General features: G+C 41.0%; 1 protein-coding gene across 3 annotated transcripts in view; it reads left to right on the top strand.

Annotated features, from left to right (window-relative positions):
• The first annotated feature begins 15,274 nt into the window (after nucleotides 1-15,274).
• The window catches only part of mthfd1l (methylenetetrahydrofolate dehydrogenase (NADP+ dependent) 1 like), a 63,295-nt gene continuing 62,233 nt past the window's right edge, over nucleotides 15,275-16,336 (top strand). For all 3 annotated transcript variants that reach the window (XM_083643161.1, XM_083643160.1, XM_083643162.1), the window contains exon 1: nucleotides 15,275-15,567. In XM_083643161.1, coding sequence (XP_083499287.1) covers nucleotides 15,341-15,567 — 227 coding nt within the window. In that variant the 5' untranslated portion in view covers nucleotides 15,275-15,340. The remainder of the gene's footprint in view (nucleotides 15,568-16,336) is intronic.

Genomic DNA, 16,336 nt, shown 5'->3' with positions numbered 1-16,336 from the left:
CAAACAAGCTGCTGATGACAGTAAAGCAGATGTTTGTGATGATGTAAAACAGATTTTTGCCATCGTAGCAAAGACAAATGTCTGAGCAAACAATCTGTAACAATATCCAGATAACGTCAAAATTCACGTTTTATAGTTGATTGGAGCCTACTGATTCATTGCTGGTGCCTTTTTTAAGGTGACCCTGAGTGCAATGAAAAGCGCCATTAAATAAAACTAGATTATCAGGCCGGTACGCGGCCTTCAAATCTAGTTTGGTGGGACTTGTGTTGTTGTTATTGTGTTGTGTCTGTAAGGTTTCATATTGGTAAGGATATCAATACCAATATTGATGTGGTGTGGGGGGTGTCTGTGTGGGTGGGGGTGTCTGTGTGTGGGGGGTAGGGGGTGTCTGTGTGTGGGTTGGTGGGGGGTATCTGTGTGTGGGGGGATGGGGGTGTCTGTGTGGGTGTGGGGGGTGTCTGTGTGGAGGGGTGGGGGCTGTGTGGGGGTGGGGGTGTCTGTGTGTGGGGGGGTGAGTGTGGTCTGGGGGTGGAGGTGGTGGCGGGATCTCTGTGTGTGTGGGGGAGGGGTGGCGGGGGTGTCTGTGAGTGTGTCTGGCAGGTGGGGGGGGGGGGGGGGGTGTCTGTGTTTTGTGACGCAAATCATGACAGACACCGCCCGCTCCGTCCGCCAAGGCAATAGGATTCTTTATTATTATTACTGGAATAAAAATTTTGTCATGCAAGAAGGCGCCCCTTTTTGCTCTGTGCTCCAAGTTGAGAAAGCTTGTAGCAGCCAGCCGAGAGTGTGTGACTCTGACCAAAACTTGAAAAATAGCGGATTTGTTTGTTTTTCTCTGAGGGAAATCTTCTATAGTCTCTCCTGATTCTAAATATAGCTGAATCGCTTGGTTTGTCCAAGTAAAATCATTTCTTATAAGCATTTGTCACTTTGGCACTCTGGCACTCTCTAGAATAGATCCTTAGGTGCATTGCCATCTGCTGGTTATATGATGTAATTACAGAGTATGATAGGCTAATATTTCAATGTGTGATGTTCTGTTTTGTTTTTTTGTTTTTGTTTTTAATCCTGAAACTTAAATTTTTGGATCTGAATTGGTGAACATTGAAAACAACAACGAACAACGAACAACAACAACAGCAACAACAACCACAACCACAACAACAACAACAACAGCAACAGCAACAGCAACAGCAACAATAATTCTGTTCACCTTTTGAAATTACAAAAAATTAAACGTAACATTTCAAGTTCATAGGCTAAGTGAATTCAGAACCAATACATTGTCGTTTTCAAAGTTAAATAGGCCTATTTAAATGTTATGAATTCAGCTGTGGTTCATTTTCAATTCAGTGGCTGCGAAAATGCAATGTTTTTTGTTTGTTTTGTGTGTGTGTGTGTGTGTGTGTGTGTGTGCGTGCGTGCATGTGCGTGCGCGCGCGCGTGTGTGTGTGTGTTTTTCCCCCTGCCATTTTCTCTGTGGAAAATGTTCTCTTCCTGTGCATAAGCTAATGGGGCTCCAAATCAATCAAATCAAATCAAGTCCTCAATTGTACTTGGCCAATCTTCCCTGTCCCGGTTGTTGCTCCACCCCCTCTGCCGAGCCAGGGAGAGCCGTAGACAAGCACATGCTTCCTCCATTGTAGCGACCAGGACTCATACCCCACTGGCTTCCCACCCGCAGACACGGCCAATTGTGTCTGTAGGAACATCTGCCCAAGCAGGAAGCACCACTACCGGGAATTGAACCCGGGTCTCCACCGAGCACACACCAAGACAATATTGCAATAACTTTTGAATCTTGCCGTCATCATCATCATCACCACTGAGAAATGTAATTTCTTAAAATGACCATTAGATTTGACCTTTGTAACGGACTGTTACCAACTGTCCTCCAAGTAAAGTTGCTGTTCTTATTCTACCTACTGAGAGTGCGGTATTCCCCATAACAGTTGAGTAATATCCCAAGCGAGTCCAAATTTGATGTTGTACTTTAACTACTTTCATTTTCTTCCTGCCTTTCCCCCTCAAGCGCACACACACATTTACTATTACTTTTTATTATGACCACCTTACCACAGGTGTGGGCATGCCTGTTATGGGCCTTTCTCATAACAGGTGAGTTTCCCTTAAGTCAGTGCAAATCTGATCTTCTGCAAAAGTTTTGCTTTCATTCTGGAGGAAAGAGAGAACATGTCTCTTAGTACCTTTTCCCACTTATGTCAGGCTGCAGCTTGTCGCAAGGTGTGGGCATGCCTGTCATGGGATTTCTCATAACAGCTGAAATATTTCCCATAAGTGAGTACAAATTTAATTTGCACTATTTAAATCATTATGATGAGAGAGAGAGTGTTGAATTAAAAAAAAAACTTTATAGAGGGTATGCACACCCACTGGAACACGCCCCCTCAATCAGGAATGAGTGTCAAAATGAGTGTCAAGTTCCTCCCTGAGCAGCAGGTGTCAGTTATCTAGGCTGATTAATGCATTCAAGCTCAGTCTTGCTGTGACTCAGTGGGTGTGACCCCACAGTGACTTCTGCCTCTGTGACATCACATGCATACCCTCTATTGAATCAGTCACCATGGAAAACACACTCACCAACACCAGTCTTGCTGCCTTTTCGCCTCTCTCTCTCTCTCACACACACACACACACACACACACACACACACACACACACACACACACACACACGTGCACACACACACACACACACACACACACACACACACACACACACACACACACACACACACACACACACACTTTCTTTTTTTAGATTAAGCTCAGAATTCTGACTTCTCTAACCCTTTTCTGTAGGTAGACCTACATATATGATGCAATTTCTTAATATAAGGTGGAATCCGCTTATAGTGATCAACTGCATATATTGATCAAAAAGCTTAGTCCCGAATCATTCCTATACACGTTGTTTGAATAATTCGCTTATACTCTGCTTACAGTGATCATTTTGGGCCTTGTCACACCTGAGAACATTGTATTTTTTTTAACTACAGTAGTTCTATATATACAGTATATATATTTTTTTTACTTTCAACCTGCCAAAAATGAGCCAACGAGATATTTGGTGCATGTTTGTCTGTATATGGAGAGATCACGGCGTCTCTCTCTGTCTATGCAAGACCGCTGTGTTTAAAGAGCTAGTGGCCTAGGCTAACTTACTGTATGGATTTTTAAAGTCAATAACATTCAGTAAATAGTTCATCACATTATATTTACTGTATTCATGTAAATAAAGAGCCACATTTTCAATTAGATGGTAATCTGAATAAGAAATAAAGAAAAAGAACCGCTTATAGTGATCAATTTGACCCGTCCCAAGGTGATCGCTAGGCGTCCACTGTATTAAATAAAACAACATATGACATATCATGTGTTTAGCAAACTCATGGTCCTCCTGATCCTGATGTTACACAACAGGAAAGCTATTTTTAGTCATGCTCATGCACCAATCCAGCTGTGAAGAGGCAAACAACAGTTTCAGTTCCAGTTTACTGTAACATGGCAACATTACAATGAAATACTTGGAGCCAAATTAACTTTACAAGTGAAATCTAAGTAAAAGTGAAAGCAAGGCTATGTGGAAAACACCCACGCCCAGATGAGCTTTATAAACACAAGTACACAGACGGAATTCTGAACTCTTCAGAGGCAGCACTGCAGCAAGACAACGAGCTCCTGTGAACAATTACAGAAATCATCACTTTTGGGGAAGATACAACAAAGGACGAAAACAAGAGGAAGAGCAACGATATTTTTCTTCATCATACGAAACACAAGTTAGCTGTCAAACAGCCCGTCAATATCTTGTGTTACCTGGTTATAACGAAGGACAACAAATATCACTGGAAAAGCAGCAACTATACAGAAGAACATCTATCAAATGGACAAAGGAAAGAAGAAGAATACAGCTCAGGAAGACTAAGAAAGAAGAAGACTGCAACCTTGAGATTTTATAGCAAATAACAATTACTGGACTATAAAGAAAGAGAAGCCCACTGTTTGTGATTCTTTGCAACAAAACAGCAGCTGAATCCAGATGGCTACTTCTTATTTCCAGAGCATTAAGACTGTTTACCCTGAGAAGATCAAGGACGACAACAAACATAAAAAACTGAAATATAAACGGAAGATAATAAGAGAAATACCAGAGACCTTGATGACTGATTATTATGATGATGACGGCACGCAAAAACGCAAATTGTTGTTCTACACTGAACATCCAACTGAATGGCATTCGGTGCTGTGCAAAATGAACAATAAACTACAAATGCATGATGAAGGACCTATGAGGAAACTTTACATGGATACTGCCGCAAAATATAACATCAACATCAACAACAACGGCACCGTCATGGTCCAGGGGGCAGAGGAAAAGTTGGCGGATTTCAGCTCAGACTTTGAACATTTGAAAACCCTTGTGTCAGAGGAGCTCCACCTGTCTGAGGAGTTCAAACAGCTGCAAGTGAGAGCTCAGACTCCGGCCCCGGCTCCTGGACTATTGTTTGGTCTATTCAGGGGTCCAGCTTACTTTAATCAGCGGTGTAGTAGGGTTAGGTGATGTTTGGTCCCGGGGTCGTATACTGTTGTTATGATGGTGTTTAGTAGCCTATATCTGGGGCGACGTCTCTTCAGATGACTGTGTAAACTAAGAGCTGATTGTCTATGTATCAGGAAACTCCACTAGGACATTTTCTTTCGTTTTTTTTATACTGTACTTTCTATTCTACTATATTCTCTGTGATTTGTCTACACACTCACCTTGTAACTAAACTAGGTAGCCTAGCTGGTGAATGTTGCTGCCTGGGGCCGTCTGGGTAGTGTAGAAGTAAACGCACTTCAGGGGCGCCGGCAGGGATTTTGGGCCCCATGACAGGACATAGCATGGGCCCCACTGATGCCGGCGTCCGAAGGGCGGCGGCGAAAAATTTGGGCTGTTTGAAGCTGATTTAGAGGATAATATCGCATTTTAAATTATATTAGGATAACACTGTAGTGTTGTCATTATTCAGTCTTAACCATCAATATTTGCTCCTTTTCTCACCCACCTTCATCTCACCACCATCCCTGTTGAATCATCATCTCTCTCTGCTCTGAATACACCAGAGGGAACAAAGAAATACTATCAACTAATGACTAGAAATAATATTGATACACATGTGGAGTCCAACAGGAGTGTTTAGCATGAGACTGTTGTGATATCATTATTCAGTCTTAATATCATTATGTTCTCCTTTTCTCATTGGCTGTCATTTGTGGGCTGCGTTTCCTTTCATATAATGGTCATTATGTGGACAAATAAATTGTGTTGATCCTTCTTATTTTTTTATTACTATTATTATTATTATTATTAGTAGTAGTAGTAGGCCCTATTACAAATAAATCCCCACAGACCCACTGCAATTGTGCCAACTACCATGTCATTCAACACAATGCTGCTCCTGTGTGTGTGTGTCTCACCTCCTTCATCAGTTAGGAGGACTGGTTCATTGGAAGGTGCCGGTGGGGGGGGGGGGGGGGCTGTGTCTGATTCTGCATCTGTTGTGTTAGGCAAGAGCCAGGCAGGGACAACTGATTTATATGAACGGCTTGCAAACAATTGTTTGCATTGATTAAATGTTCGCTAGACAGGACAAGAGGGAAATGTAAACACTCTGTGAAGTAAGCATATTTCACTAAGGTCTAACAGGGTAATTTCCAGTAGTTAAGAAAAGTTGAATAAATGTTCAGATGGCGCCAGACAGACTAGACAGTTCTCTAGGTTAACAGAGTGATTCACGTAGCGTAGGCTATCTGCCTCGCCTCACACAGAGACAGGCAGACAGCTGCACCAGTCCAGCTCACTCACCTGCCTTCCTATAAAACTGCGTGAGGCACTGTTGTCCTCTTTTTTCTCTCTGCTCTCTTTCTTGCCTATCCTTTCTCTTTTTGAAACCTGACTTTGCTTTTGGCATGTTGCTGGTTGCGTCTCCTCTCTGCTCTCTCCTCTCATCTGATCTCAGCGCGTACTGCGTAGTGCTGCTGCTGCCCCACGCTGCCTGGATGGGAGGCGTGCCTATTTTTCCTGTAGTGTCAGCCAGGCAGGGAGAAACCATTTCTTGAAAATCGAAGGGGGGTGTGTGTGGAAGAGGATTTTTTATTTTTTGCCAAAAAGAAGCAATTCGTTTTACTAGTACATTGAATAAAATAGTATATTCATTACAATAGGTTAATAATTTAATACTGCAAAAAATTGCCTAGTGTCCAAGCTTTTAGGGCCCTTGAAGCTGACAAGGCCCCTGTCAGCTTCAAGGGCCCTTAGAATCGTCCTACCTTTCCCCCCCTATACGGCGCCCCACCTACCACCTAATACATCGATGGGAGACCCGGGTTCAATTCACGGCAATAGCGTGATCCTCCTATGCGCTATGTCCTCCTACCGGTGAAACTCCTCACTGTCAGGTGAAAAGAAGTGGCTGGCGACTCCACATGTCTCGGAGGAAGCATGTGCAAGTCTACAACTCTCCCCAGATCGGCAGAGAGGGTGGAGCAGGGGGAATTGGCCAAGTAGCCTACAATTGGGGAGCAAATGAGAGAGAAAAACATTGATAAAAAAAAGTCTTATGATGCTGTAGATTTATGACTGTGTAGCCAGATGTTTTCTATGGTATTCATTTTTATGGTGGTGTATCATTCTGTTAAACTCTGAATTGGGTCTATATGATGCTAAGCTTGAATTATGCACAAGTGATATTAACATCATATTCAAATAAATAAATAGATAAATAGTTCTAATTTATATGTCATTTTTCAAGTGATCTATTGTTTATTTCATATTTTATTATCATTCTAATGGTTTATTCTTCTTGTTTATTGTTTGGACATCATTATTAAAGCTTTGGCAATATACTGAACTGTACTTCAAGCCAATAAAAGAAAGAATCTCATATGCACAAAATTCTTGTAATATGGTCACTTCAAAATATGTGCATTCATGTAAATGTCAACTGTAGATTCTGCAACATGGAGCAATAAATGATAGAACACCTATTTTGTGAACTGTTTTGGACAAAAGGGTAAACTCTTACCAATTTCAATGCAGATACGACAATGCAGACGTCAAAACCAAATATCTATCTATCTATCTATCTATCTATCTATCTATCTATCTATCTATCTATCTATCTTTATCTTTATCTTCATTGTTTATTTGAGCAGGGACAGTACACAATAAATATATTGCACCAGAAATAGCTAAGAGCTAATTTGCATCTGTAGTCCCTGGGCACACAGAGTCCTGTGCGCACACAGTACATATCAAATACATAAATAAAAGAAAATCCTAGTGTCTAAACAATCAAGATACATGGTACAAAAAATTATGATACTTACTATTAGCAAGGTAGGTACAACAGTACAACAGTACAACAACAACAGTAAAATAGGTAGATAGCAATCCCCTACGATCACTTAGTGGTAAATGAGGAGATGGTCAGAAATAAATCAATACACAATACACAACAACATGAGACCACACTAATGCCTATAGGTGGCCACAAGACTGACCCTCTCTCAGCCACTTCTTAACAGAGGATTTAAAAGCTTTGAAAGTACTGCAGCCTTTAATGACTGCTGGCAGGATGTTCCACAGCCCGCCCGCTTTAACTATCTATCTATCTATCTATCTATCTATCTATCTATCTATCTATCTATCTATCTATCTATCTATCTATCTATCTATCTATCTATCTATCTATCTGGACATGATGAAATAAGAGCTACTCTTGTGAAAGACGTAAAATTCTCCATTATTGATCCATTAACTTTTATATGCTCAATCTCATTTGCAACTGGTGTTGTCCCCCAGTGACCTTAAGGTTGCAAAAGTCATCCCCATTTTCAAATCAGACAATCCAAGTTATTTTACAGATTACGGTCCAATTTCAATCTTACCGTGTTTCTCAAAGATTCTTGAAAAACTAGTCTATAAAAGAATCCTCCATCATATAAATTAAAATAATATACTGTACAACCATCAATATGGCTTCCGCAAAAACCACTCTGCGTCATGGCTCTGTAAATCTTACTGAGAAAATCTCCCCAGCATTAGACAATAAGGAATATGGTGTGGGAATTTTCCTAGACCTCTCCAAAGCTTTTGATACAGTCAACCATGTTATATTGCTGTCAAAATGGTCTAGATCGTACAAGGTAATGTTTTTAACTGGTTAAAGGCCTACATTATGAAGGCCTAATATCTTGGTCCATTTATTTTTGATTTATATAAATTATCTTTCCATTGCATCAAGTTCTGTTCTCAATTTTATTTGCTGATGACACAAAGTTCTACTATCCCACAAACATTTCAAAACCCTTATCAATGAGGCTAAAATTGGCCTTCTCACACTTTCTAAATGGTTTCAACTAAACAAACTGTCACTAAATATAAAAAACTAACTTTAGAATATTCTCAGGTAGAAAGAAATATGACACAGAAGAAGCCAAGCTCTCTATCGAGGGCATTCAAATTAGCAGAGTAGCTTCCACTCCCCTCTTGGGAGTAATAGTTGATGGGAAGTATTGTTGGAAAGACCAAATTGATTCAGTGTCAAATAAAGTCTCAAAATCAGTGGGAATTAGTAGGAAAATCATTCAATTTCTCAACTATCTATCTATCTATCTATCTATCTATCTATCTATCTATCTATCTATCTATCTATCTATCTATCTATCTATCTATCTATCTATCTATCTATCTATCTATCTATCTATCTATCCCCACAAACACAAATGTTGCCGCGTTCAAGTGCTACTCGTAACCTTGTAATTGTAAGCAAGCAACACAGAACTTTGTGGCGGGAGAGTGAAGAGCAGAAAACGCACATCTGACGAAATTAATATTGTAATTTGTTATCGTTATCCACTCTTATCATCATAGCCGAGTCGGACTCCATGTTCTCCGCCCGCTAAACGTCGCAAATCTATCGTTGGACTTTTCCTGGGTTGGGGAGTTCATGTGTAGCCCTCGAAATAGTAACATTACCGACAGAACTTGAAGGCAGCAAATCTCCAGCAGGAGTCAGGACCCTGTTTCTGAGAAACAGAAACTGACTTTTTATTCAGTGGTCACAGCTGAGCTGACGCACTTTTTATTCAGTGGTCACAGCTGAGCTGACGCACTTTTTATTCCAACCTGATGAAGTTGCCGAAAAACACCGAGATCTCCGCCTTCCATAACTCAAGCACAAAGTAAGTTGCACATTGTAACGTTAATCTTTAATTGTGTTATGTTAATGACATTAACTTATCTTGCTAGTTAGTGGCCTCGAATGCCAACTTCAACACGTTTTGGTTCAAAAGATAGGGCCCTGCGAGGTTAAAGTTGCGTAATTAATCCAGAGCACTCCTGATTTCACATGAAAGCGGGCCCACTGCAGGAGCATCGGGTTACAGTCAACCCAGTTATGGATTATTATGAAATATCATGACGTTTATTGTGCCTCCTATATCGTATCCCTTTTGTATCATCTGTTAACCTTATGCTGTATGCATTAACGTTATTGCTAAGCAAATCAACATGAGAGGGAACACATCTCACCACCATGCCACCACACTAATATGTAAATTATGTTCTTGACTGTTGTTGTACAGGGATGGACTGCAGAAAGTCACACTGAGGTTTTCATAGCCTACTCTACCCACCACCGACAGACGTAATTCTGCATTCTTCAGAGGCAGCAGCAAAACAAAAGAGCCTGTGAACAATTACAAAAATGAAATAAGAAACACCTATAAAGAAGGAAATATTGTGATTTTTTTTTAATGTCATACGGAACACAAGTTAGCTGTTAAACAGCCTGTTTTTTTATGTGGTTGCTAAGAACAACCATCACAGAGGAGCAACACAAGAAGAAACAAATATAAACTGGACAAAGGAAAGAAGAGGAATACACCTCAGGATCTCAGAAAGTAAGAAGTAAGAAGACTACATAAAAAAATAGAAGATAACAATCACTTTAAAGAACAAAGAGACGCCCAGTGTTTACTATTGTTTGCAACAAAACACAAGCTTCCAGATGGCGACTTCCTATCACAATGGAATTAAGATTATTTACCCTCCGGAAATACAAGACAACAAACAAAAAATAAGAGAGCATAAACATGATATACTCAGAAAATACCCAGAGACCTTGATACGTGATGATGTTAATTATAAGCATGGTCCAAAAATACATACCTTGTTGTTCTACACAGAACGTGGAAATGCATGGGACTCAGTGCTATGCAAAATTATCAATGAACTAGACAGGGGAAAAACCACATATAAAATACAACATTACTCCACTGAGATTTTTATGCTCATGGGCCAACCGGAAAGGTTGAAGGAGTTCATATCAAAATTTGAATCTTACAAACCCCGTGTGACAAAGGAGATGAAACTACAAGTAGAAGAAAAAGAGTTGAATGACAATTTCAGACAGCTACGTATGTCAGCTCCAGACTCCATCCCAGACACCAGCTCAGCCGCCAAAAGTGCAACGAAGAGTAAGTTCAGCTCATGCAGATTAAAATGAACTAGTTCACGTTCATAGCTCATATTTTGAACTTTGAGCTATAGAGACACTGCATGAAATAGGCCACGCCCATCACGGGGGAAAAGCTCTGTTCATTTCCACACACCAGCGTCATTTTCCTTGAATTAAACATAGCTAAAAGCTGTTGTGTGGTGGGCTGCGCAGACAACAAAAGTAAAAAATCGCCAGTTAAAGTTTTTTTGTACTCCTGAGCAAAACAAGGAAGCCATTGAGAATTGGCGAGAAGAAAACTGTGGATAGCTGTCAAGAAGTAAGTTGGAGTGTTCATCTTCTGTATATACGATCTTTTTGTACAACACGCAACCATGCACGTGACATAGGAGAACGCCAGATTGGAGGGGGGGTTTCTGTTTTCCCACATCTTGGGCGTGGTTTCTGAATGATGATGCGTTACACAGTGTCTCTATAGCTCACAGTCCCAAAAATTGAGCAGCTCAGTTCAGTTCAAGCTCACTTCTTGTTTACCCAGAGAAAAGGCACAGCACAGAAAACGTAACACACAATAGCTTTTAACACGCAATAGCTTTTTAAACACATCTTTATTTTAAAAGATGAATGCAATTCTAGGTTACTCTAGTTACTACTAGTAACCTAGTAAATGTACATGTATAAGATGTACATATAAGATGTATGTAATGTGAACAGGGCACTTCTGAAAAAGAGCATTGTTCTCAGTGAGGCTCCCCTGTATAAATAAATAAAATACAATAAAGGTTAATTAAGACTCAAGTCCAGGCTTCAGTTCAGTTCAGACTCCAGCCCAAGCTTCAGTTCAGTTCAGACTCCAGCCCAGGCTTCAATTCAGTTCAGACTCTAGCCCAGGCTCTGTCCGATGCTCCAGCTCCAGCCTAGACCTCCTCCTGTCCCACTGCGATAGCTCCAGCCTGGTGCCCCACCACCCAGGCAATTTCTCGGCCAACAGAGAATTGGCGACCATATAATAATTCATACAGATACCAATGGCCTCAGAGACATGGGAGAGCTGGTGTCTAATAAAGCACTGAAAAGTGTAGCTGTGAAAGCTCATACAGCCTTCCCAGAAGCCACAATATTGTTACCTACTCCCAGGAAAGATGTCTCATTACAAAGAGCAACAATCATGCTCTGCACTTCTGTTCCATCTCGGAGCTTCGTAAGTCCTCAGATCCGGCTCGAAGGACCAGTTTGTAAGGAAGTTTATGTGCTTGCCTTGGGTGAAGTGTGAAGTGTGCTGGATCTTAGGTAAGGGCTCACGGGCAGTGATCGGTTAGAACCACAGAGATGTCTTTCAGGCGATCTTTATTGAGTATCAGGCAGAAGCAGTATACATCGTATACAGAAAGGGAAACATAGGACCAAGAATACAATACCATAACAGAACACCTTGTTATATACCCACCCACATTTGGTGTATGACATCGTTGGTGATGTCACAACGTCCGGGGAGGTATGACATCATCGGTGACCTCATAAAGTCCCGTCTGCCATCACAGTCAGCCTAGACCGTCTGACATCGCTGATGACCTCACAGGTGAACTCTGACATCATCCTTGATGATGTCACGGCAGCTGCATCCTGCAGCAACACCAGCAGCCAAGTACCTGCTAATATCAATGCTAAATACCAGCAAGACTATCCCTGCTCAGCAGCCAGGGAAAGCCCTAAACCTCTTTCAACACAACTAGAGGCTAACCAGCAACCTGTTGACTTGCCAGGTGCATCGCAAGAGAACCTGTCAACACAGACAGACAAAACCCTCAGAGAACATTTGCTGAAGTGTGGCACCCAGCAGAAAACATTCTGAACCCCTGTGATTTAGGGGAAGTATGACAGCTTCTTCAATTTTTATTCAAACTATTTGAAGAACAAAAACACATGCAAAAGCTATATTTTGTCTTTATTTTTCTACCATTTCTATTTGTGTGTTTAATGTACAGAGGTACCGTGTGTGGAGTGTTTTGTTTGCTCTGGGGTATTGTTTTAAGTGGATGCTGCCAGATGGGGGTGGTATTATTTGGGGTCAGCTTACTGTAATCCGGGGTGATGTACGGCTAATTGATGTTTGGTCCCGGGGTCACTGTTGTGTGTTATTATGGGGTTTGGTGTGTTGTGGGGCAATACTAGTCTCTTCATTTATCCAATCAGATGACTGGGTAAACAGGGGCGGAGGGTTCCATGTGGTGCGGCCTGGCACACAATTGCTCGATGCGGTTGAGCTGGCGAGCGCACGAAGTGACACTAGGCACTAGTGACGAAGGCACATTAGAAATGAGCGCACGATATTTCTAGTATTCTCTATTTGCCTACAGCACTGATGCTGTAGATTTACGACAGTGTACACACTGTCGTAAATCTGATGTTTTATGAGAGCTAGGCTACTTAGTGTATCGTTCTATTAAACTCAGAATTGAGTCTCTATAGGAATGTTCACCTTGGATTATTGGACAAGGGACATTAACATATCCTGTATATTGATATTTGTTTAATCGTTTATTCTGATCCCCATTAGCTGCCACTGATGTAGCAGCTACTCTTCCTGGGGTCCATACACAACAAACATAACATAACAAGACATAACATAACACATGTAACAAATCTTCTATGGGTAATATTTACAGTGATCTACTGTTTATTTCATATATGATCACTCCTAATTGTTTTGATTTTATTTTGTTTAGACATCATTATTATCATCATTATTAAGGTTATCATTGATTACTACTAAAGCTTCGGCAATATACTGAACTGTACGTCATGCCATGAACAAAGTGTCATACAAAATTCTTGTAATAAGATAACTTAAAAAATGTGTGTGCAATGTAAATGTAAACTGTAGCTTCTGCACCATGGAGCAAGAAATAATAGAACCCCTATTTTGTGAACTGTTTTGAACAAAAGGGTAAACTCTCACCAATTTCAAGACACATACAATGACAATGCAGATGTCAAAACCAGAGGTGACCCTGAAAGAGCATCCTTATAATTTACCAGAATGGAGACGTGCCATGGGCGATTTTTTTTTTACCAAACTCATGTCAACTCATGCCGCATCATCCACATCATCAGTGAGTATGACGACATCACTTGATTATTGTGGGGCATGACATGACATCATCAGTGGTTATGACATCATCCTTAACGTTAGCCTGGGTAAACCCAGCCTCCACGTGACCTCTAGCTATGTGCTATCAGTCACAAGACTGATAGCACATAGATATAGGTCACGTGGAGGCTGGGTTTACCCAGGCTACCTTAACGTTGCTCAGTGACCACAGGCAGATTAGGCCACGTTTAGACGACAATGGTCTCTTAAACAGCAAACTGTCATTGTGTTCTGGCCTTTGGTTCTTGTTCACATCTTGTTGATAAATGCTTGTATATGTCATATTTAAAGTAATCTACTGTTTAGTTCACATACTGTATATTGTTATAATTGTTTATTTTTGCTTTGTTTGGATGACATCATTATAATGCATCATTGTTAATGGTATCATTGATTTATTTACTACCAAAGCTTTGGCAATAGAAATGTACTTCATGCCAATAAAGAATCTCAGATGCACAACATTCTTGTAATGAGGTCACTTCAAAATACATGTGCATTGTAAAACCTCAACTGTTGCTTCTGCACCATGCAGCAATAAATAATAGAACTTAGAATTTCAATACAGATATGACAATGCAGACGTCAAAACCAGAGATAACCCTGAAAGAGCAAAGAGCAGTATATACATCCTTATAATTATTCACTGTGCTATACTATCGTCATTGTCATCATCATCACCACCACAGAGAAATGCAATTTTCTAACCAAGACAGTTCAGAGGACCAACTGATTCCCATGTGACCAGCTAGGTAGCCCAGCTAGACAGTAGGCTAGATGGTGCAGTAGTCCAGTGACTTAGATTAGCCCCACAGCTCACACACACACACACACACACACACACACACACACACACACACACACACACACACACACACACACACACACACACACACATACACACACACACACACACACACACACACACACACACACACACACACTCACACACACGCATGTGCTACTCATCAATTTCATAGTTGTGTAAGGTCTCAACCAGTGATTCATGATGCCTTTGAGTGTCTGTCTTCCCTCCTGCCTAACTGCTCTTCAGTTAACTTCTATCTATCTATCTATCTATCTATCTATCTATCTATCTATCTATCTATCTATCTATCTATCTATCTATCTATCCATCTATCTATATATCTATCTTGATAATAACTTCACTAGAACCAACACTGATGACTGACATATTTCCTTAACAAAATCTTATGGAATGGGAGTCCATGATCTATCTAATGCGGATCTATTGAGGCGTCCTACTTTTGGAACCCCTGTTTACTAACCAATAAATGAATACAATACATTATAACTGAAGCCCCAACACTCTCTGTTGCTGCGTTCAAGTGCTCCTCGTAAACTCTGCTTTATAGATTGTAAGTTGTAGGCTATTGTGGTGACTATCGTTTTTAACGACGTTTAGCTGATAAAAGACAATGGCCATTGTTTGTGGCCATTTGTCTTATCAGCTAAACGCCGCAAATCTATCGTTTTCTTGTGTTGTGTTGTGTTGTGGAGTTCCTGTGTATTTCCGACAGAACTTGAAGGCAGCAAATCTCCATCAGGACCCCGGCTAATAACAGCCTTCCCAGTTCCTGCTAGCCAACTTCGGAAAAAGAGAAGAACATTAACCACGCTTAAACTTAAGAATAGTTATGAAGTTGTCTATAATTCGCAATGCCTGCCGCGGTATTCGGATACAGCAAGCCTGGCCCGGAAGCAGGGTCTTCGGCTTCTCGGGAAGATGCTGGCCGGTGGGTCCTGCCAGCGGTACGGTGATCCTCCGGGCAGCGGCGAGCGCCACTACCAGCAGCGGTACCAGCCCCAAACTGCTCCAAGACTTCGGGAAAGAAGTTGGGTTTGGGTACGACAACTCTGTAAGGTAAGAAAGTGAGAAAAGTAGTTTATTTGGGGTTTTAACTGACGCAAACAGGCATTTCCTGATACAATGGCATATTTTTTCTTAGAAGTCATTGCTTCGTAGTCACGTTGTTTAGCTAAAGTTACTGTTCAAGAATTGTTCGGCGGAAGTAAAGCACATTGGCTGATTAAAAACAAATATGTATTGTCTATAAATTATCATTGAAAACGCACGGTAGTAGTAGGCTTGTCTCAGCGTTTTGTCTTTTGGCTCGCAGCCCGTAACCCCACGTGTCCTCGGTATGTTCAGAGGGACTTCTGCTTTCTGCCAGCTGATGTAACTTCCCCCATCATTGCCAAACCCTTGCTCCTCAAAAAGGTGTCTGAAATTGTAGTGAATAAAGACAAAGACAAGGGTTGATCGGCTACATTGTAATTATGCAGTGAGCCGACGAGCTAGTAGCTTCATTATAAAATGATACACTTTGTTGGTGGTGGGCTTGGGTTAATGTTTACATTTTAGATACAATGTAGGTCAGTGTGTTAGCCCCGCCCACTGCTAATCAGCGATGATGACCATTCAGTTCCTCCTCAACTTGACCCAAGTCAGATGAACAGCAACGTGGTGTCAGTGTGTAACCCCCACAAACACACTCTATTCTATTCTATTCTATTCTATTCTATTCTATTCTATTCTATTCAACACATTCCCATGGTCATATGTTCCAGTTGGAAGTGGGACCTGTTTACTAAAGGCGCCATAAAGGGGACATGATGACATGAAGATGTTT

The sequence above is a fragment of the Poromitra crassiceps genome (assembly GCF_964638095.1).
Source record: "Poromitra crassiceps genome assembly, chromosome: 9".
Taxonomy (NCBI): domain Eukaryota; kingdom Metazoa; phylum Chordata; class Actinopteri; order Beryciformes; family Melamphaidae; genus Poromitra; species Poromitra crassiceps.
The sequence above is the reverse complement of the archived record's forward strand: the minus strand, read 5'-3'. Positions and strand labels throughout refer to the sequence as shown.